This window comes from Hetaerina americana, unplaced genomic scaffold, assembly GCF_022747635.1.
Source record: "Hetaerina americana unplaced genomic scaffold, ioHetAmer1.1.p SCAF_9, whole genome shotgun sequence".
NCBI lineage: Eukaryota > Metazoa > Arthropoda > Insecta > Odonata > Calopterygidae > Hetaerina > Hetaerina americana.
In genome coordinates this window covers 70,565,067-70,590,180 of record NW_027287538.1, presented here as the reverse complement: position 1 = coordinate 70,590,180, position 25,114 = coordinate 70,565,067, and the positions used below count along the sequence as shown (strand labels likewise).

General features: G+C 36.9%; 1 protein-coding gene across 1 annotated transcript in view; it reads right to left on the bottom strand.

Annotated features, from left to right (window-relative positions):
* Positions 1-24,879, bottom strand: part of Prp39 (pre-mRNA processing factor 39) — a 36,819-nt gene extending 11,940 nt beyond the window's left edge. The window contains exons 1-9 of the mRNA XM_071598083.1: positions 24,822-24,879; positions 24,148-24,531; positions 20,269-21,755; positions 16,051-16,176; positions 14,648-14,799; positions 12,376-12,501; positions 8,916-9,153; positions 7,421-7,531; positions 7,014-7,178 (exon numbers count right to left, since the gene is read on the bottom strand). Coding sequence (XP_071454184.1) covers positions 7,014-7,178; positions 7,421-7,531; positions 8,916-9,153; positions 12,376-12,501; positions 14,648-14,799; positions 16,051-16,176; positions 20,269-21,755; positions 24,148-24,531; positions 24,822-24,870 — 2,838 coding nt within the window. The 5' untranslated portion in view covers positions 24,871-24,879. The remainder of the gene's footprint in view (positions 1-7,013; positions 7,179-7,420; positions 7,532-8,915; positions 9,154-12,375; positions 12,502-14,647; positions 14,800-16,050; positions 16,177-20,268; positions 21,756-24,147; positions 24,532-24,821) is intronic.
* Positions 24,880-25,114: the final 235 nt, after the last annotated feature.

The window sequence follows — 25,114 nt, the reverse complement described above, 5'->3', positions numbered from 1 at the left end:
AATCAAAGAGTGGAACCAGCTGCCTGATGAACTCTTTAAGCCCTTACCCAAAAGCATTAAATCATTTAAGCGTGAATGTAAAAGGTATACATGATGGGATTGTTCAATGCAATACGGCAGAAGGTGTATGGCTGTATCACAATATATTGTTTTTTCTTATTTTTTTTTATTTTGTAAGTCTACTCTATGACTAAATGACACTATGATATGTTTTAAGACTGACTACTGCATAGTTTATAGCTCTTGTTATATCATGTCATTGCCACCCGGCTTATCGCCTAACAGCAATGTATCCTAAATAAAATAAATAAATAAATATGACCTAGTAACCAACTAACTATGTGTCCTAAGATGCTAATCATTCTAGTGTAAGCAAAGTTTTTAGGATGCATATTCATGAGAGACTATCCAGGAAAATTGTGACCCTATTTGACACAACTACTTCTCTCTGTCTGTTATGCATTTATTCACGGTAGGCTGAAATATGGCATTGTCGTGTGGGGGCAATCATTTCATACACCTCTTTATTATGCAAAAATGGGTAGTAGGAATTCTTAGAAACGTTCCAAGGGCAAGCAGTAATTGACCTTACTTTAAAAAATTCCACATTCTAACTCTTCCCTGTTTGCATAGATTCCATACTATTATCTTCGTGCAGCAAAACAAGCCATGCTAACTCTGAAAACCAATGCTGATGTACATAGGTATATCACAAGAGGTTCTGAGGACTTAAAAATAACTGCCCACAACTCATCTCTCTTTGCTAAGAACCCTGGATGTGCTGATGTGACATTCTTGAAAGTACCACCGAGAAAATTAATGCAAATATATTACTTTGTTACTTTAAGTCTAGACTATAGCAATTCCTTTATGATCATCAATGCTATACACAGTTGATGAATTCATGCCCCTTTCTCTAGGTATATGATTTTCTTCATAAATAACTCTACGAAAATACTCCTAGCCACTGCTCTAGACTCTTGTTTTTTTAGGTTTATAGTCTGTAACCTTACTTATACTGTAATTTTTTGACATATATGCCAACTCGAATATTCACTCTGGGATATCGGCTAAGAAAATGAGCAGGCAATGTGACATATTCCACACTCGTTGCAAATGTCTTAAAGGAACCAATTAACATAATTAATCTGCAGCAGTGACTTGAGAGCTGTTTTATTGCGGATACATTTTCCTATCTTGGCACTAAAAAGCATGAAAACTCCTCCGTGTTTGATCAGGGAATTCTCTCAAGTTTCTGATAAGCAATATTTCAAATAAAGCAAGATCAAATATAATAATGTTTCGAAAGCATTCAATTCACTTCACCCATTTTCCAAATACGACTACACTACCTCCATCGCTTCGACATAAAAAAAGTCATGGGAGACAGCATCACCACAGATTATCAACACCTGACATCTCATATTGTTGATAATTAATCACACTAGTTACAGTAAAAAATTGATATCTTTAGAAAGATGGGAACTAGCATTTTAAGAAGGTTGAAGAATGACAGCCCTTACCAAAGAGTGTACAGGTCATATTACAGTTTAAATTCCTATTTAGTAGAAGGCTATTTTCATTTATGATGAAATCATAAGCTTTCAAAAATAATCGCAAAAACAATTAGTGTCAGATGAGTTAGAACCCAAAAGAAATCCCTACCAACCCATAACGAAAAAAGACTAGTCATAAAATTATCATCTTTTAGTGCAACATTTGACCAATACAATTGAAATCAGGCTATCCCATATGATATGCAATCGCATATTTTGATACGCTCAAATCAAATCATTTATGTTGTACAAGGCTTTGTGGTACAAATGAAGGACTAGTCAAAGAAAATTATACAGTTGTAAATTGTAGTTGCAGATATTTATCAACAGAGTATTACATAGGCTTTAACAAATACAGGTATTCGCAAAGGTGACATTTTATTGAGATCCCTCACATTGTCAGGTAACTGATTGAAAAGAATGAGGCCCTTAGTTTTAGGCCAAAGTGCCACATTTATAGTTCTTCAAAATGTTTGGTGCAGCTTTTTAGAGGTTCTGGGGTTATAAATATGACAATTTCCGAGCGTAAAAATCATTCGCCTTGACTGGGACTCGAACCCAGATCCCTCAATATCCGGTCGAGTGCTTTAGCCACTTAAGCTACCGAGGCGTCCTCTTAAACTCTGAAATTTTGGGGCTTTAAAAGGAACTAGATGTTATGACGAAATACCGTACATACAATGTCACATGCATTCGTAGTCGTGCGCGAGGCGCCACTGTCCATGAGGTTAAAGCCAACTTTAAACACTTATGGTGTTTTCCCTTTGACAAATTCCAAAGAAACTGCGGGAGATGCCGCAACAGTAACTTTAACGGAGTCATCCGCTAATGTGCATTTCAATGCAACAATTTCAGAGCGTAAAAATCATTCGCCTTGACTGGGACTCGAACCCAGATCCCTCAATATCCGGTCGAGTGCTTTAGCCACTTAAGCTACCGAGGCGTCCTCTTAAACTCTGAAATTTTGGGGCTTTTAAAGGAACTAGATGTTATGACGAAATACCGTACATACAATGTCACATGCATTCGTAGTCGTGCGCGAGGCGCCACTGTCCATGAGGTTAAAGCCAACTTTAAACACTTATGGTGTTTTCCCTTTGACAAGTTCGAGTCCCAGTCAAGGCGAATGATTTTTACGCTCTGAAATTGTTGCATTGAAATGCACATTAGCGGATGACTCCGTTAAAGTTACTGTTGCGGCATCTCCCGCAGTTTCTTTGGAATTTGTCAAAGGGAAAACACCATAAGTGTTTAAAGTTGGCTTTAACCTCATGGACAGTGGCGCCTCGCGCACGACTACGAATGCATGTGACATTGTATGTACGGTATTTCGTCATAACATCTAGTTCCTTTTAAAGCCCCAAAATTTCAGAGTTTAAGAGGACGCCTCGGTAGCTTAAGTGGCTAAAGCACTCGACCGGATATTGAGGGATCTGGGTTCGAGTCCCAGTCAAGGCGAATGATTTTTACGCTCTGAAATTGTTGCATTGAAATGCACATTAGCGGATGACTCCGTTAAAGTTACTGTTGCGGCATCTCCCGCAGTTTCTTTGGAATATGACAATTTCCATTGCTATCGTAGAATTGGATGTTGCACTTAAAACAGATGATTGCTGTACCTATATGCATACATGGAAGATGGAGAATGTGAATCTTTTTAAAGATGAGGCAACAGGGTGCATTAATGGATGCATTGCACATTATTCGAACAGCCCACTTTTTGTATTTTTAATATCGTACTGGTTTTGGGCAAGTAACCCCAGAAAATGACACACTTTGATATTCAACATTTTATAAATAATTCCACATTTTAAATGTTGAAAAAGTGGTTAGTAATCTTGTCATACCTTGAAAATTATGTACAAACATAATTGAAACTGATGCCAAAGCCAATCATATCTCATGAACCACCAAGAAATTCAGCTCACAATCAAGACATATGTCTTACTGTACGAAATAATGCAATCCAAAAATTTTGAAAAACAAAAAAGAACTACATGCAACCATAGAGCCAGAGTATACCTGTACATAGGCAGATTGCATTCCAAAAAAGTTATCACCAAGGAAGTAAAAATTATCAAAGTTTGCAAATCTGCTACCCGTTAGCAAAGTCAGAAGCAATAAATACTTTGAAAAAGAGAAGGCAACCTTCTGCCCATCTTGCGTTAAGGAGGATTAGTTGAGGAGACCCTTGCACAGTGACTTATTAATGGGGATGAAATTTGGCTTCCATTGTGGTAGGGGCAAGGGAGAATTGTAGACACTGTTTCTCCACCTTATGCCTGGGTGTGGTCCCCTTCCCCTGGATTCGAAATTGCAATTTTATTTTGGACAAAAAATGAAAATCCAATGAAGATTCATACTGCCAGTAAACCTATGAGTACGATGGCTTCACCATCGTACTTATTTATGCCCAAAGTTTTTCCTCCAAGACATGCTATCAGTTCTCAAAATTTGGTAGGTGTATATACTGCATCCGTTATGTGATGAAAGCACCCAAATCGAATCCAAATGAGTGAACACAAAACGTATTCATTACTAAATGGAATATAGCAGCATTATTATTTATTCAAATTGATCAAAGGCTTAATATTTAATAAGAACATAGCATGCACTTTGATTTAATTAAAATACATGGCTGATGAAATACTATCTGCTGAGGACATTGGGCTTATACCAACCAACAATGTCACATGGGTATAATAAAATGGCATCACTTGTATCACACTTGGGCAAATAGTGTTTAAGATTTTCAATAATGTAGGGTGGTCAGCTATTACATGGCTTTCAATCGGAAAGTTTTTTCACGTTTTCATTGATAAAAACTGATTTTTCAGTTTGATACTACCATTTTTACAATCTCATTTTCCAAAAGCAATTTAACAGGCTGCTAAATTAACATGCACCATTATTTCAGCACTTTTACCTGTGGCAGAGACATTCATGGGTCTTTAATGGATTAACAAAAATAATTTTAATGCTGGATGGCTCATCCAAATAAATAAAAACCCCTCTTACGATAGGGAGATTACCCATTTTGAGTTCTAAGTTGATAGTTTTTTACTTTTTTTAAGCATCTAGACATGTGAACCACGCCATTTTATGCTCTGGCACTTTTTATAGTAAGTGTTCAGGAAATATAAAATTAGAGAACAAGTGATAATGCAGGAGAATATCAGACAGCAGGTAGTGAAACAAATCATTGCCAGGATGGAGTACTTATATACCATGATATTTTCAGTCTACGGATTAGATAACTAATAGTTATAAATTAGTTTCAGAGCACAGATAAGTAGAAAGTTGTTTAGTCGAACAGCATAGCCTGATTAAGCAAACAACAAACACAGAAGTGATATATAATAATTCATCTTATTTCAGACTACACATCACTTTGATATCTACCATCTTAAAAACAAAGCTAGAATAGTCACTTCTATTTAATTATTTATTATTATTATTGTTAATCTAAATGAATAAAATAAAAGTATTTTCTCTTTATTATGTCCACCACCAATTTCCAAGTAAAACTACTTCAATTCTACAAAATTGTTTTGCCTGCTCAACTAAATTTTCCAGGTGTTTTCCATTTCTATTTTCCCTGTTTTTAAGGATTGCTGTACCCAAATTATTGTTGGTGTTCTACTGGTTAAGGTAGGTTTTGGATGGACAACTATCAATACATCCCTTGTCTCTCCAAACATCCTACACTACAACCAAGGCCCTCTTCATTTCTGTATACTTACTTCCTCCCTTCACTCTGTCCAACATCACTATCCTATTCCTGCCCTTCCTTGTTTGCCTAACAGTCATCCCTATATTACATTCTTCAACATCCCAATACCAATCATTATTCTTTCCATCGATCATTCCTGTATCCTTATGATTTATGCCAACAATCAACAAAACATGTTGACGACGCTTCTGTCTATCTTTTTATACAATATTATGGCAACCCCTTATTGGCTTTCACTCCCTCTAATGTTTATTACTCTATACTGATCACTCCAGGCAATCCCCACCATCCTAGCATTTAACATCACATAAAGCTAAATCATTTACATTTCCTCTTTCCGTCTCTCAACCCTATATTCTCTGTTGTTCCTGCCCTCAACATTGTCTTAACATGGAAAGTTCCGAGTCTAACAAATGCAGCTTTCTTCTGCACCTTCTTTGCTGCTGCTGTCCGTTCTGTTTTGCAAGATTTCCTGGTTTCCCGTTGCCTTCCTCATAGTGATTTTAACGTGACACCATCACTCAATGGTCGCCTCACTGGGGCCACATGCCTATGGAGCCACCTCATTGAGGAACAGACTGCAGACTACCTTTCGTCTAGCTCCTAACCTTCGACCTATCTGGCATGGGTCACCCTACCAGGAGCAATTAGCATTGCTCCCACCAGCACAGCTCTAGGGGGTCTTTGGAATGCACAAGCCCTTCCTCCGAGACAAGGTTGTGGACTCTGATATGGCAATTTACATCTTTGTTATATTTCAAAATCGATATGAAATTTAGGATTACATTTCTTGTATTAGCATGGCACAAAATGCAAGTTTTGTAAATTACAAGCAAATTTTTAACAAACAATTTAAAAAAATTACAGTCTACAGCCAATAAATTTGTTTTGATAAATACAGGCAATTTATAAAACTGAGAAACTCTAAAATGGGTAATAAGGTGCACTGTGTATGCTGCACTTTATTTGGGTCCATAACAAAAGCACCACCCAACAAAGTACCGGCATTCCATTGCACATAAAAAACGATACCGGCAATTATTTAGAGTGCCATTTTTTTTATTTCTTATATAATTACAAAATTTGAACTTAACATGAAATGTTATGAGATGAATTTTAATTCAGCAAATACTTGCAATATTTATTATTTCATACTCTAATATCAATATTTAAATACTATAAAAGTGCATCTATGCTACCAGGTGCTGCAAATGAATTCAAAAAGCTACTCCAAAGGAAATATTTCCTAATAAATATTCAGTAAACAATAATATGTTTAACAAAACTATAACTTTGATATTTATTTTCCAATAATGACTATTAATGTAACCATTGACCGGATGACGATATAATAATACGGTAATATTTTAAATGTACATCCAGCAATGATTCCAATTGTGTCCATATTATACTGTCACATCAACAATATCATCATAACAATTACATTGCCATACGGGAAACAACATTGGCACATGAAATATCATTGCTTTAGTGATATCAAATAAAATTACTGACCCTCCATATAGCTGTTTATTCATGCAAAGCCACATTGTATGAAAAAAAAATAAAATTGTGCAGACAGCAACATTGCATATCTCTTGGCAATGCCAATAAATTAAGTAGAAACTATCAGATTTTATAAGGAATTTCGCATTGATCTGACAAATAACTGCAAGCAAACCCATGCAATTTAAGTGCTACCACTCGTCATTACTTATACTCACACGAATCCAAAATTCTTCATAGAGTGCACATGGAATTAAACAGCGCTCAAACAAAGTTATGATTCGGCCTTGGTCACCTTGCTCAATTTCGAAGTCCAGATATTCCTTCCAATTCTTTAACTGGCATCTTTCCAGTGGCTTCACGTGGAAATATGGACGTTTGATCTAAGATATTAAAAACACATAACAACATTAACATAAAAAAAGGACAATAATCGGTATTGCTTTATCAATGAAATCCACAAATCATTAATCAAAAAAGCATCTTCAGGTAACACCATTTTAGTGCCATACACCATAGCTAATTATATTTTTTTATACATAGCATAAAATTAAATGAACGTATTTTAACTTCATATTACTGAGGGTAAAATCTTCATGCAAAAGAGAAAAGAATATGATCATACCCCTTCTTCATAGTTCCAGCGAGCCGCAACCATAGCACGAGTATTTTTGTGAATTTCTTTCCTCAGCGCAATCACCTTCTCCCGCAAGGCTGTAGTTTCTTCATCAGACCTCTGCCAAAAATATAAAAATCCATATTATATGCTAATTTCACTCTTAATACCATTTAAACATATTATAGCAAACAAATACAAATTTGCAGCACAAAATAATACCTTATCAATACTATATAAATGACAAGAAATTTAATACGAATGTTTTGTAATTATTTACTGGACACTAACTCAAAAATAACTTGAGTTTAGCCTAATACAGTGGATTCAACCATTATAAAATACACACTTGTGAATTATAGAAAATTTAGGCTAAAATCGCCATAGATGATTTTAAGAATACAGAATTCAATTAAACCAATGCAATTTCTGCGCCATATTTCTTTATCAAAACATAAGCTACCCTTTTCCATGCAAGGCTGAATACAATCAAAACCTCAGTTATTAATTCACACAACTTTCATTAGAGAAGAAAGTAAATTTCAATGGTTGCCTCCATTTTAACTGCTAGTTAAGATTACAAATTTCATTTTTGAAATTATTCCATATTTTGCAAGGCAACACTTTTTGTAGCTAATATTTAATAAAAAGATAAATTTCATGTCGTTGGTATAAATCAGATAACGGTCCACTGCTCTACGTCCATGGATTGTGCATCTACTTAACCGGAGCGGGCATCAAAATTGAGATTTTTGTCTTTTCCTTCTCCTACCCTTAGCTTCCTTGAAGAAGACCGCATGGATTGCCCTCCCTGCATCATAAAAAAAAGAGTCCCAGGGATACTCAACCCTAATCACTACTTACAGAAGAAACCCTACACTATTACTTCCTTCACATTTCAATTGAGCAAGTATCATGAGCATCTTGTTTTTCTCCTCAACGATTCTATCACTGTAACTTTCCACAAAAATATGGAATATGATCAAATTCAATTAATCAAATAACTGCCTGTCATAAAATGCAAACTATAACTCTGAACTTAAAAAAAAAAAATATGTTAATTTTACAGTATTAACTCCCACAATGAGCATTATTTGTTCCGCATTCTTTCTAACAAAAAGTACAATATGCATGCACAAGGTGAATTAAAAAAATAAATATTTATGAGGTCTGTTCAAAAAGTATCGCGACTTTAGTGGTTTTTAAGAGTATTTATTTATTCATGAATATGTATTTTCTTCTATTCAAAGAAAGCCCCATTAGATATTATACACTTGCGCCAACGTTTTGTCCAATCCTCAAAGCACTTCAAAAAATCATTTTTTGTGATCTTGTTCAGCTCCTCCTTCAATGCAGTCTTCATCCCCGTATATGCATTGCTTACAATTGAGTATCATGCTCATCTTTTCTTCTTTAAGGGGAGGAAACAATCAGAAATGTAAACTCTATTAGAGAAAACAAAAAAGAACTGCCAATAAATAAATAAATGATTCAAATCCCTTACCACAGCAGGTGGTTTGACAGCTACCGGTGGAGCATCTTCGTCATCGCCTGGGGGTGCATCCTCCATTCCAGGAGGGGCATCATCATCGTCAGCTCCGGGAGCCGGAGGGTGGACTTCCGAAGGTGTCAGTGAGGTATCATTCTGTTTCAGCTGCTGAAGAACTTCCCTTCGCAGGGATAGAAATTCATCCACAGACAAAACCTTTTGCGGGGGGTGGTTCATTATGTGTGTCACAAAACTGCAAAGGAAATGAGAATAAAATTGCTTAGTTTACCCCTGGCAAGGATCTCCTATTCAAAATAAACAAGGATATTAGTGGATTACAATTTTTAGAGGCCGGAAAATTGCATGGCTGACTCAGCCAGGACTCTTCATCCTCAGAATGCCATGGAATGAAATAGCAGTCACTTCCAGCGAGACCAACTCGAGCCCCAGCATTGAGTTCAAGCACACGCCTAATTGACACCACATCAGACTGGGATTTGTATTAACAACGGCCGTCAGATTTCAATGCACAATCCATGCAGAAACTTCAAGGATATTGCACATGGAATATGTGACCGGGGGGGGGGGGGGGGGGGGGGGGCCAAGTGGCTCCAAAATATAATTTCTTTCGAGGATTATCAGGAAAAAGCATCCTTTTGTGTAATACATGGTCTGAGCAATAAATGCGCGAACTGATGCAATCTGGCTGCCATGATGTGGACTATAGCCCTGCTCACTAGTGGCGCTAGTTGCCAGAGGCCCAATGAGCCATCTGGGCTTGGTGGATCGTCAAGCTGTGTGTATGGTGCCAAGTATGCTAGTTTCTGTTGTCCTTGTTTTTGTTTTTACTGTTTGTCGTATATGAAAATTGACCGTATCACAGCGCAGCAAATCAACAAGTTTTTTGGTGAAGTGGTATAAAAGTTACCAAGAAATTTAGAAAATGTTGACAGCTGTTTACAGTGATAACGCTCCAAAGAAAACATCCCCTTTCAAATGGATTAAGCGTTTAAATATGGCCGACAGGACGCCATGGATGATGCGAGGCCGGGACGACCTTCATCCACCTGTGTTGACGACAACACTGATCGTGTGCGTTCCTTTGCCCTTACCGATCATTGAAAGACTGTCCGAATGATAGCTGATGAGCTGAATTAAGGAAAATCAACTGTGCACACTATTTCAACTGAACATTGTGGATGGATCCTGCACCTCGCACCATGACAATGCACCTGCACATTCAGCATTGATTGTTCACCAGTTTCTGACAAAAAATTCAATCACCATCCTTGATCATCCTCATTTGCCAGATTTCGCCCCCTGCGACTTTTTCCTATCCCCAAAATGCAAAAAATGTGATGAGGGGACGTCACTGGGGAAGATGTGGACAATACGCATAAAGCAAGAAACGACGAGAAAACTAAAAAGCCGAGAAGTTCCAAGGGATCTTTAAACAGTGGAAAAGATGATGGAATAAGTACATTGCAACGAATGGAGAGTACTTAGAAGGGGACAAACTTGATGCAAACTAAATTTTGCAAACTAATGTTTTTATTGCCTCAGTTCGCGTATTTATTGGCTAGAGTAGTAAAGGGTGAGTTCCATAAGTAATACAACCAATATTATGCAACAAACCAGTAATACAACAACTCACCTATAAGCCAGATTATGAGATATACCAACAGTTGTGATTATATTCACCTTTTTTCTATCTTACCAGAAAACCTCAAAAATGTTATTAAAAATACCTGAAGAATTTTAGAATGCAAATACTACTGTAGGGATAACTTTACGTATCAATAAGAAGTGGTCCTAATATCCATTGGGTAAATTTTCTTCACAGATACCACATGGACTCTTTAATGACTACAGACAATCATTTTGAACCATCACCTGGCCTGTTACATATACTGTTTCTTATATTGTTTTCATTTTTTTAATTTGGAATATTATTTAATATTGACATTTTGTCTACATTAATTAATCTAATTAGGTATGTGTGCGTACCTGTATACCATCTGAAAATGTCTTTCATGCATTGCAAATTAAGATTCTTCTTTAATTTTACATTATCTTTTAATTCTCAAGAACTAGTATGTATGTTTATGTAATTTGTAACCATATGTACATATTTTTTATAATTGAGGAACTAATCCATGCTTTTCCCTTTCTTTTTGTTAAATGGTTACTGCTGTCATTAAATAAATAAAATAAATATTTTACAGATGCAACAATACACCACACCGCATGTTCTAACATGCTGGGCTTGGTGGAAGGGGATGTTGACTTCTAAATGCACCTGGTCAAAGCCACCTCCAAGCTGCCAGAGTAAGGAATGCGTTCCAATGAACCCTGTTTCAGTGTTACATAACACCGATGGATTGTTCTGTGGAGTAACATTACTCCATCAAATTTTGAACTAAACTTGAGAAGTCTGCCACTGAAACGTTTCCATTAATTCCATGCCTGATTGCTGGTCTAAATCACAAGTTCTTTGAAATGAAAATAAATAGCAAAACTAACAAACTCTAACCACCAAATTAGCCCATAATGTTTCTATCGCTCCAATCCCAGACATAGATTTGTATTTCCATCATTAATGCTACATGGAGAGAAACCTAGGTAAAAAATACCACTGACGTATACCACTGACGTATTAAGCAAAGATTACAAGCATTCAATTTGGAACAAATTTCTACGTCAATACATAGTCACGGTCGGTGCAAGACTTCATCTGTAAAATCTAAGTGGCTTGCATTTGATCTAGATTAGCCATAAACTATTAGAATTTAAATTTTATAACAAGAGGAATAATAATTACTCTCCTTCTCATGGCATATTAATATCAGTGATAAGGCTATCTTACAATGCAAAGACACACTATGCCAATTTGGTAAATTCTAATGGATGAACGTTTATAACCAAAAAGGCACATGGACAACCCTTCATTCTTTAAGTCTCTAAATTCAAATATGATATTTGGGGGAATCCACTATTTATGGATTCCTTCATTTCAGTTTATCAAAATTGAAAATAATGACAGAGCTGGAAAATGTTTTTACACATGTACTGCCTTAAAACTTATATATTATGTACATGAAAGATATTTCAGCTACTGTTCATCTATGCACTTCATCTAGCAAGCTACGATGTAAGAGGCACTATTGTTTACTTCTGTAGAAGTAGGTAGCTCGATACATTTATATTCAATAGAAGTATCAGAATTGAAAATAAACCAAGAAGATCAATAAACACATTTTAACATAGTTGTACCACTGCCCTTTGAATGATGCAGAAGTCTCACTAGACCTGTGATTTGAATAGATTTTCTAAAACTTATTTGAAATGACTGCATTTATGACATAAATTTATATCCAATTAGAATCCTATTTTTTTCCATTAAACAATAAATTACTCCTCAGTTAAGGGATGGTACAGATTTAAATGAAATATTATTAAATATTAAGTCACTCACTTTTCATAATGGGTGGTATAACTTTGTGTGGGTATATGGAGCACTCGGTCATATATAGCAGTGACATTCTGGAACCTCTTGCCTTCTACTTCCCATTTGACATAGTTTTCCCAAAGACGATCAGACCTGTATGGAGAACAAAATCATTAAAAAATTTCCAGTAAATAACTTTTCTCATCCCCAATATTCAAGTAAGTCTTCAATATAAGTTAACATAATACTAAATGAACTCAAATGATTCACTGCATCCTAAATAATTACGTAACAATAAAATAAATCAAAACCAAATTAGTATACTTTCATAAATTTTAAGCATGCACTTCTTTTGTATGAAATATATGCCTCATCTTTCAGAAAAATATAACAACTTTCGCAGATGTCTCTAACATTTAAAGGTTTCTTGTTAACAATGACAAAATTTCTTCAAATTAACCTCTTTGAAGTGTTTCAGTGGACAATAATAAACTGAAACATTTAGCCTTAATATTTCATTTATTTAATTTGACTATACACTTCAAAGATGCTTTAAATTAATCAAAATAACAATGATTTAGTCCAAATTTAAAAAGTATGACCTTCTTTTATGGTCAAAGGCAATTTACATTTAAATCGCTGGATACTTAAAATCTAAATTACTTTTTAAATTATATATTTGTCACATTCTCAAAGAGCACTTAACTGGCACGATTGTCTTATCCATTTCTTATACTCATTAAGTAATTTCCACATTGGTTAATATTAGCAGGTGATTGTGAAACATAATAAAAATCAAAATTAAAATGCATAGGGGAGAAGTTATTTATATGAAAGATAAATTTGATAGGAAGAAAGGCATAGGGAAGAAGTTGGTAACCTCAAAAAAGATTTAAAATAAAGCTACATTTGGGATGCTTTCTTGTTGGAAGTGCTGAAGACTTAAGAAACCAATTTGGAAGTGCATTGCAACGAGTTGCGGCACTGCAGAAGTTGCCCCTCTTTCTACTTGGACCTACAGATGTCATGCCATTATCAACCAGGTGAATAAAAGTGTGCGGTGGCCTGACACCCCCCGCTGCACACCCTTGCGGTGGTTTGCAGGGTATTGACTTGAGAGAAACCTTTCAGGGAAATCACCAGTAGCACAAAAATGCAAATGACTCCTAGGCCCCCTGAATATTCAAGGAGTATTTATATACACAGTCATGACGCCCGCCTACCTATGGTTTTCCATGAATTTCCAGTATCAGCAAAATCACAGAAGAAGCTGGGGAAACTCCAAAGGTACTTTCTGGAATTGAACCTGGAGCCTTGAGTCAGTAGCTTAACTCTCAACCCAATCGACTACCAGACCCCATTAAAACTGATTATTTAAGGCTGATGGAACTGCTAAATATCAATAAGTATGGATCTCACTTGAGAATGTACATTTACAAAAAGTCAACTTATTGCACATCGATTGAAATTTTAATCATAAAGGCATAAAAATAAAAATATTTGTAATTAACTAATGTTATTAGACTAGAGGGTGCTTTTGGAACACATCCAACTGAAAATTCAAAAGACAAAAATATATTTAAAAATAAATCCTAAAAATTATCTAACAACTGCCAAAGCATTGCAAAGGCAATATCATTTACTATTCTTGATTCAGACAAAATTTTAATTATCAGATTCCAGTTAAATTAAAAGACATCATATGATTAGTACTGAAGGGTTTTATAAAATAAAAACGGATAGTAGAATTTTTCCACTCGATAAGATTTATTGTACGACCGGACTTCGATGTATTACATCATCTTCTGGTACCAAAATGAAATTCAGTTCCATCTTCTATACATTTGTACATGGCGGGAAGAGGGGGTGTGGATGTGGCAGGAAAGGAGGGAGGGGGAAAAAGAGAAAGGTTGCTTTAGGACCGTGAACTACAAAGTTTGAAACATGTTAAAAACATACACAAAGTTTAAGAGGCTCATACGAGTGATTCGGTCGTGCAGTAAATCTTATTTAGTGGAAAATTGCTAACGTCCATCCTTTATTTTGTTCAAATTCCACCATGCTTGAAACTACTAAATTTGGTAAATGAAACTTACATCCATAAAACTTCATCTGAAGGATACCACAAATAAGAATAATTGGTTGACAAAATCTCAAATATTCCAGAAAATAGGAATAAAAACTTTTAATTTTCTTTGTTATTAATAACCAAATATGGTTCAGATGGTTGGATTTCTACAACATTTAACGCCCACTTTTGACATTACACAAAAACCTTCAACTGTAATTCTACACACACCTGAATTCAATTCCACAGGCAGCAATTCCATTTTCGAACTGTTGCCTGATAGCCTCTTCGTCATCTACGTATGCAGATACCTTGCAGAAGTTAAGGTAGTGGATCCAGAGGTCAACACTTAGAGGGATCGCCTTCAAACCCCGCTCAAACACCTGGATTGTTGCACAGAGGGAAGACGCAAGAGAACAAAGTGAGCACCAGCAAATTACCTCCCGGCCTGTCTCTCCAATTCATGAGTCATTTGTTTCGTCTTTGAACAACAAGTATTAGACACAAGCATTAAAACAATCACATAGAATACATTAGAATGCACACACGCGCAAGGTATAATAACCAATAACCCTCAAAAAATCATCACTGAATTACACACACAATTAGTTACTGTCTCTTATAGAATGACATTATCACCTTACAGACATCTCCCTCTTTTCGCTCCCAGCAGGGATTGCACACGCCATGAGGCAAACCGCAAACACACCTCTTCATCACTTCTTGCCAAATTCTTCTGCGCAGACTCCATCACAATTTTATAGTTTAATCCTTTCCAAAACTAAGAAGTGAAAAGATACGGATGTGTTACTTAGCCTATCGGCATTTGTCCCATTAATTTACCCATGGCAACGTTGAGCAGCGGATGTGGCTTGTTTCTTCAGCTTACAAATGGGACTAGACTATGCTACAACAGAGAATGTCCAAACTAAACATACTTTCAACTTAAAGACTAAGAGAAATAATTTAAAGGCAGCTAAGAAAGAAGAGATGTTATGAATGACAACCCTTTTCTTTAGTTTTTCCTTTGAGATTGGGCACTCCGTGACATGGAAAACAACTGTCCAAACCTCAAACCATAATGACACACACAAGCCACCCATGGCCTCTATAGCGTCCAGTGTGAGATGCATACCTGAAAGAAATCCCATCTGGCTGAAAAAGAGATCCATAAGTTAAACCCAAATGATCCCTTTTAAGTTCAATATCTTCTAGGGTTTTTTTCTAAAAAAACTCATTATATCCCTAAATCTGACAATTAGTGGGATAATACCAGCAATACAAAAACTTCAGTTTTCATACTTACATCTGGCTTTTGGGACTCGGCTAAATCCCCAAACTTGAAGATGCAGTTAGAGTGATGATAGCAAGTAATTATTGGACCAAATCCCCAAGTGGCTGCATGGCTTGCACCCAGATAAGAATTTAGTCATTAATTTCTCACTCCCGCAGTCTTTTTAAACCGTACGAATTTTAGAAAAAATAAGGCACAACTTAACGAGAATTCAAGCAGGGTATGATAGGACAATCATCACGAACCTAAATGTATTACAATCTACAGGAAATCACAGTCAATCATTAAAATCAGCAGTGAATCTAATGTAACTCAGGCAAAGAGCCTTGCTGAAACATACCTCTTGACATCTCTGCTTATGGCCCTTCCTTTTCTCATATTCTGCATACTTCCTCCAGTATCCATAGCAGTAAGGATAATAAGCAAGAAAGGAATCGTATGCCTCTCGAGCAGCTTCAACATCATTCTGTAAAAAGAAATTTTCTTTCAGATGTACACACAACAGCAATTCTGATCTTTATCAGCGATAATATGAGTTTTCTACACAAAAAACAAAACTAAGAAATTTATTTCAATTAAAAATGGCTACTTCATTACCCCTACACATTGGATAGAAGGTTCCCCAGATTTAACGATTGCAATGCCAAAATAGACATAATGCGGCCTCAATATCAACTTGATTCATCTCAATTATGGTCATACTCAGCTTCAGAAATAATGAAACAATATTAGTTTAAACCAAGCTATATGCAAGATCTAAAAGCGATACAATTTGAAGCCAGGATCCTTTGATGAATTAGTTGAAAATCACTCATCAAATAACTTACACCACACGAAAACTATCCACAAGAGATTGTATGATCTCAATCAAAAGAAAAATTATGACCTGTCAAATGAAAACGATAGCATGGAATAAATAATGGTAGTATATAGAATTTATCAGGTCTTAAGTTATTTATGCAAAGCAAAATAAAGAAATGTCTCAAAATCACCTCTAATTACAACATCTTCAATAAGTAGTTATTTATTTAGAAATCTGATCATCTGGATAGGCATTAATTTGAAAAGCCCTGATGATGATAACCTAGTCAGTTATTGAAACATCAGCAGCAATGGAGAAACTAACCCTGTGGAGACCTGAGAGGATTTTACTCTCTAAGTATTTGGCATTCATCAAATTCTAACCAAAATATCCTGTACGAATCAATCAATTACTTTTGATTTTGTAATGCACATAATTCCATTACTTCTGGTCACATTTGTTTAAGCATTAAAATTTTCCTACACACAGCTACCCACCGTTTAACTTCTGACTATTGTTACACTCTAAGTATTACTTTCCCTGTCCTGTCCACGCCGTTATAATTAAGGAAATTTGAATAGCAAGCATTTGGCTATTTAAAAACTTCCAACCTCCCAGAGTAAAACTTTCCGATAAGCCAAAACCATCCTCTCCAGTGAATGGAAAGATGGTTCAAGTTATACAAATTTTATACAGAGAAAATGCAATGCTGGCAAATTATTGGAATTAATAAAACAAGTGTGTCAACATGTTGATATTTGACCATTGTAAACAAAATCGTCGAAGTAAAGCAAAAATTAAGGTTCATTGCATTAACGTTTAAAATATTTAACTATAAAAACTGGTAATAATGCAAATAAACTAAGCCATTTCAGAACATTTCAAAACATCTGGAATGATTGAATGTCCTTATTCTTGGCAGATTTCTCTACTGGTTTATGAACTCAAGTAATAATAACCCTCCAAATGAAAAACCCTTACCTCTGCCAATCTTCATCAACGGAAAAATTGCATCTCTTAACAGTGGATGATCTTTACTCTTTAGCCATACCCTTCACAGAGTGTAACAATAACTCTTGATTTTTTCTTTATCATTTGAAAATGTGTGCGGGGGAATTCCAAAATTCACAGTGAATTTAAGGAAGACTATCTTCTTCAATCCATGCTCCACTACACTTATTACTTTAACTCGTTGCTACTGCTTTGGCTCATTTTTCCCCATAACTATATACTGAAAGGGGAAATTAGAACCAAGGGCATTCCTGATATCTCAATGTACACTGATCACATTTGTGAACAGCAGTTAAAAGTTTTAGAAATCCCAAAATGGTAATTGTTTCAAAGCAATGCACAAACTTCAAAGAAGTATGGCATTCTCACAGCAAATATATGTAAACGTGGAGTGACTCATTTACATTTGATAATTCAATCAGGAATGCATTTCAAATGTCTTCAAAAGAAAGATTCCTAAAAATCTGATTTTGTGAAGAATAAATGAAGCAAATACTTTCTCATCAGGCAAAAACATTATTTTAAAATTATGAATGCTATTGGAATTGAAGATTCAACACACGAATTTCAAAATAAGCATCAATTGCTACAGACAGCTCTTCCAAAGAGAGGCCTTTACTATTTAATGCCACACTTACCATGCTAAATGCTCTTCAATGGTTATGCTGAGTAGTTAATCCCATATCAAAGGTTTGTTATATACTTGAATAAAAAGTTGTATCTACTCGGACGGATAAAAAAATGCCAACCAACTTCAGTTTGTTTTAATGTGCCAGCCAACATCGGCATTGATTAATTACATACGAGAAAATTTAAGATTTGCAAAAACTAGAATCACCATAATGATTACAGTCACAGCCAATAGGCATATAAAAGGAGTAGCACATTCATGGGTATTCTTTATTGTGAAGAAAAAAGGATGGATAAAAGAACTTGTGTTAGACTGGGTGAATGTAGTCTGGGGTAGACATCTGGGTTCATTCTTAAAAGGGAAATGCTCCATCTCAATGCCTTCAACTCCCTCGACAGACACTTTCACTTCAGGAAATGAAAAGTTAAGAGTATATGACTTAAGTATTGGAAAGTATTTTCGTATCTCAGCCCACAGTATCTAAAGATTTTAAGTGGTGCTCGATCCCGTTTCTGGGAGATCTTTCATATAGGATTTCCAACTGCCTACCCACCTCACTCAAAGCAGCCTTCTACCCACCCATAACCCTCTCCAAACTTCTAGCCAATGGAAAAGACACCCAGGATAGCCTTCTCAAATCAGGCATTTATAAACTGAAATGCGAGGATTGCAACAGCGTTTATGTCGGTCAGACCGGCAGGAATATCAAGTTACGAGTCAAGGAACACGCTAGGTGTCACAAAAATCAGAATAACAACTCTCTCTTCGCCAAGCATTTATTAGAATTCAACAACAGCAGTGACTTTGTCCCAGAGATATTACACACACTCCCAAAAGGATTAAAAATGGACGCTCTCGAGCAATTAGAGATTAGAAGGCACTTGGTGAACCCCAACACGACACTTTGTAATGAGCAATTATTCCCATACCCCTCCCCACTCCTCTCCAAGAAATTAGCCTGGAAATGGTCAAAACAATCCATCAACGCACCTGCGAGCCCCCACCCCTCTCAAATCCTTCCAACCCTCCCCGCCCCCACTCTGTCCTGAGGGTATATATGCTTGCTCTGTCTGTTTTGCAAATTTGTACCTGATGATGCCGCAAGTCGGTGAAACGCATTGTACTGTATAATAAAATCTGTGGAAAAGTACGAGTCTTTCTTTCTTTTTTAGTAATGGAAAGTATTTTCCTAATAACTATGAAAATTATACATGCTAAATTAAAATAGCTTTAAAATTTAAGTTTTTCAAGACCTTTAGAAGAAGTCAAATTCTGATTTTTGTAATGGTTCAAAGGTCAGTCAAAAAAGCCTGAGGGATTCTTTGGTCCAGAGAGCATATGAAAATAGATGAGCTAAATGGTAGTATTCTTTTTCTAGGTTGCCCTTTCAAATACTTGGAGTCACACTACATTAGAAGTTTCATGCAAGTTTCAATATGTTTCGGCTAATATTATACGAGAAAAACTAATGAAAATGTCACTACTTGCCACCATGGATATTATAACAAACAAACCAAGGCATTCTCATGCATGGTTTATCAAGCTTAATTCGTCAATGACAGTGGCAACAACATTTATGTATCAATAAAGCAAAAGGTAAGGAAATGTATGGTTGAAAAGACTTCATCCAAAACCTACCTTAAATGGTAGAATATGTATAAATTATGACACATGCATACACCAGAAATTAGGTTAATGATACATGGCATTAGTATCAATATGCAATAAAATTTACTGGACACAAGTTTAACAAATTATTCAAGAAACAAATAGGAAGAATATATACCTTCGGCTACGAGTAAACCTTAATCCTTTGGCTTCCACGACATTATCTGATGAATTCATGCTGCTTCCGGGGATTTCCGTCGCGTAGGTGAGTTGATAGACAACTGTTTGACTTCCTACACTTCGACCTAGTCTATCAACTTACCTACATGATGGAAATTCCCAGAAGCAGCATGGAGTCATCAAGGAGAGTCCCTTCACGGAATCTAGGGAGTGAAAACTAATGGAGTGTCCATTACTATTACTACTTAATACTAATTGCAATAAAAAATGCATTCCTGTAAGTCAATAGACAAAACTGAGAACCAGGATGAAAAAAATTTTCTTACCTCTTGGTCCACATATTGTAGCAAATAAGTCCACCCAGTGAAGTCACTTGGGTCCTCCTTGACAGCTTTCCAGTATTTCTCCAGCTCTGGCAGGGCCTTCTTCACCTTCTCTGGAGCTGCACCCGACCCTGTGGAGGTACCCCCACTGCTACCAGTGCTGCCACTTGAACCGCTTGCTTGCTGCCGCTTTTTCTCTCTCTCTTGTTTTTCGCGGGATGCCCTCTTGGCAGGAGTTTCATCACATGAGTTCTCTGAAGTGGGAGAACTTGGGTCGTAAGTGTCCCCGTCTGCCATCACAACCTTCCTCTTCTGCCCCTTCATTCCAGATTTCTTCTTGCCGGCATCACCTTCCATAGAAGCCTTTGCAGCTGCTGCTGCTTCTGCCAGAAGGGCTGCTGCAGTAGCTCCGACTCCTGAAGCTACAGCTGCTAGCCTCTTCACAGCCACGGGCCTAGACTCGTCCTTCGTGCTTGTTGCAGAGGCCAGCTTCTTGGATTTAGATTTGCTTTTTTTCTCCGAATCCCCATCGCCAGCACTGTCCAACTCCAAACCAGAACGTTTTCCATCTCGGGAGTTATCCTCATCGGCAACAGCCACATCAGCCCTCCTAGGAGATACTGCCCTCTTGCTCTCCACAGCATCAATACCCACAGAATCCGAGTCTCCCCTTGCCATTCGTTTGGGTGGCACAGGAGCATTGTCGAGCGAGACTTCTCCCTCCGCATCAAAAGAAAACCTTGTCTTCCTCTTCCGCTTTTTTTGTCCATCCTCTGGGACGTCTTCAACCAAGGCAGTTGGTCCTTCCGTGGACACGGTGGTGATTGTCTCTATCTTACGGGGCTCTTCAGGCACATCTTCCAGTGAATTGCCATTTTGGACATCAGCAACAGACTTCACCGGCTCAACTTCAGGCTCGGGAGATGCTGGACCATTTCCATCTTCTGCAAGAGGAACTTGCTCCTCAACATTTTCATCAATTTCCTTATTTCTTTCATCTTCCATCACTTCTCCTGAAATGCACTCCTCCTCCTGTACTTCCATAACCACTTCCGAGGCTGGCTGAGAGACTCCTTCCTCATACTCTTCAACTGCAGTACCCTCGACAACAGCCGCTCCCTCACTGCCATCCTCACTGAGAGCATCCAATTCCCTAACCTCCTCCCGTGGCTCCACCTCCCTCACTTCCACTTCTCTCGCCTCCACTTCGCTGGCTGCCTCCTCTTCCTCATCAATATCTTTGAAGTCTTCCTCTTCCTCGTCTTCATCTTCCTCCTCATCCTCTAAATCCTCTTGCATTTCCTTTTGGATGGCCGCCGCACGCTTCTCCCGAGCGGCCGCAATGGCAGCATCAACTGAATCCTCATCTTCCTCTCCATCTTCACCCACCTCACCAACACCCTCCTCTGATGCCCCAACATCATCAAACTCACCCATTTCTTCTCCCCTAATCTCTTCACCATTGCTGTCTAGATCATCTTCCGTGTTATCTGGAAAACATTATATGAATTATTATATTAATGATTTTTTTAAATTTGAAAGATAAAAAAATATTCACGGTCAGATAAAATGAGCATTGACCACCAAACATATATCACTACCTAGCATTGATGGAAAGGATAAATTGAGCTTCTTACAGCCTGTTCTAAAACTGTAATATTTCCAAAAGTTGTACAGGGTTCACGGCTTAAGGAAATATTATTTAATACGGTCAGATCTAGCACTGATGTTAGGGAACCAAATATCCATCAACACTGCATGATTGCTCCATGATAGTGAGGAAAATAAGGGCTTGGATCTCAATATGTATTTAATTAATACAGGTGAAATATTAGCAGGTCACTACGCTTTGGAACATGTTTCCCATTTTATCATCCAATGCAATTTCCTAGGATTTTCAAGTGTTTTGAAGATCCTTTTCCAAATTTACCATGGCCTCCAAAAAGATAACCCATCATTAGTTTAACATCTTGCAGGGACCTTGCATCATGGAAACAGGATGGGACATATGGCGTGCTAAAACTGCGCAAGACTGGCACTGAACCTGAGAATAAAATTGATCTATTCCAATGGAATTAAGATCAATGTATATTCAGTGACTTGTTTTCCTCTTTCCATCGAAGGGTCAGCGTGGAGTGGTTTTTGGAGGGTGAAATAACTCCTCTGATTCATGGAGCAGACCTTATTCAATTTTTCTTTTCTACACTTTTGATGACCATACATTGTTTGTACGTAGAACACACATGAGCACAGTCTCGGTTTCTTCAGGCAACAAGCCTTTGTACTATGAGCTATACATATATTCTAAAATCATCTATCTAAATCTGGATATGGGCAAAGACGAAGCAAAATTGATTAACCTAATTCACTAAATCCTAAAAAATTGGCCACATTTCCCAATACTACTAAGTCACTCATAGAAACAGATAACAGGATTTTTGACTGAAATCATGTCGATTAATCTTTCCAAAATGTAATATTAATTTTTTTTCAAATACGCCTATTATTCAATGAACATTTTCCACATGTTAATTAATGACAAGTGGGACTGATTCTACGATCCTAAACAATTTCTTTCTGCTTATGGAAAAAATTTTACATTTTAAAATTTTTTAGGAATGAGGCAGTTGAGAGAAGTGGCTCCAACTACAACAAACTACCCCGCACCAATAGTGAAAGGCAGCAGGTTCACCATTAAGGCACCAATGGCACAGATGAAGATGACCAGTCTGGTATCAACAGTCACTGTAGGCGAGAACTACAGCCACAGGCCCAGCTTAAGTACTGTGGTGTAAAAGGCAATGGGAAACCATCCAAATAAATTTCTCTAAAAGATACAGCCTTGCATTCAAACATGATACAATGATATTCCTCCAGGTAAAATATTTGGGCAGTTAAATAGACCACCCACTGGATTTTCATTTGGGAACTACTGGGAGGGGTTCATTAACCAAGAATAATTGCAGGATAGATATGGAACTTAGGGTAATTCCCAACGCATACAGGGTGATAAAATCGGAGGAGTCTACCAGAATATTACAGTAGTGGGCATCATACTCAAGAAGGAATGCGCATGAAGAGACAACAATGCTAGAAATGCAATGAGAAGGTTTTAATAACAAAGAGAGGCCAATAGGACACAGTGCATATGCCAATATCCATAATAAATAAAGTTACATTAAAAACTAAAAGAGGTGCTTGGAGCAGTAAAGGGGAAGGAGTATCTAATCTTAGGACTGAAAAGCTGATGATTAATTAAGGTAAGAATATTTTTTGCAGCAAATAATCATAACAAAAACAATGCTACTACCAACAAAAATGAACAGCTATACTCTACACAGGGCTATCACAAACTTAACATTTTCCGTAGCAAGGAAATAAATTTTCTAACCTACTAATAATAATTTGAAATTGTCTACTTTGTTTCATTGGACTATGAAATCATTGCCATTTCAACGTACTTTCATTTACAAATCCAACATCTTTACTAGGATTATAGGATAGTTTTAAGTCTGAAGTTAATTTTAGCTCGTCAAGAGTGCAACTAATATCTCGGTATTGTTATCTGTAAATTTCAAAATTGTACGCCCTTAAAAATCCCATTTGCTCTATACACAATATCACTTCTTGCATTTTTCCATATTTTGATCAACGCACATGCCACACCGAGCATACTTTTAAGAGGAATTTCATATGCGACAATACCAAAGAATGACGGGTGAATAATGACAGAACATTAATCGATGATAACAACCTTTTGACACAAATAGGGGCAACGACAAAGGGTATAACAGCATTGCTACAATACTGCTACTTACGAATTCAAGCGAGCAATCGACTCTTCATACGCCCGTTATGATTTAATTTAGGTAACTGACTTACCATAACCATCATCATCCAAATTATTTTTATCGGCTTCCGACTCGACGTCCCCATTTTCCTCAGTCATGCCATTTTCTTCGTGAATCACTTCTCCGGAATGGACATCTTCATATCCGACGTCCTCTTCAACAACATACTCATGCTGCTCAACTTCCATTCTTTCATACGCGTCTGAATTATCCGGCGACCTAGCACCTTCCATAGATACTTGTTCCGATGACACTTCAACCATCTCTTCTACTTGCTCTTCATCCTCCACTTCCAAATGCAGAGCCTGCTTCCTACCGGACGACCTTGTTGGCCTGCTCTGTGGGCCCTTCTTACGGCCTCTTCTAGGACTTTTGGCGGTGGATCTCCCAAACCTTGCACGAGTTCTAGTAGAAACTGAATTGAAATTGAAACAGGTCATTTATCAACGGCCAATATCAGCACACTATTTTCAGATCTCTTCAGAAGATTCTATCAAAAAGAGTAAAGCTAACCAGCATTAAATAAAAACACGCCTCGGTAAGTGTTCCGCCATGCGCAGTTTACACCAGGTAGAAGCCAATGGCAAAAAACTAACTTACTTAACGCCAAGACCAACTTATTACGGTTTTACATAAAATTTAGCATACCATAATACATAAAATCCTTAAAAAAACACTTACGGGAAGAATTCACGAGACCCTTACCAGTTTCTTCAGTTGCATTATCGCTGTCTTCCCCGCTCAGAGACGCCATTTTCTTCAACAAAGCTAGCCAATAGAAGTACATATGTGTTATATTCCCATCGTAGTGAATCTATCATTGTTGCTTATCTTAATTTAAATTATACAAAAAACTATATATTAATTTTTTAAATCATTTATATATATAATTTCTCAAAAACCTTTTTTAACATAAGTATTGCTATTTTATAGGAGATTATTTGATTAAACTAATGCAGCACGACGTAACGTCTGTTTCCGTTCCAAGTTAATCCGTT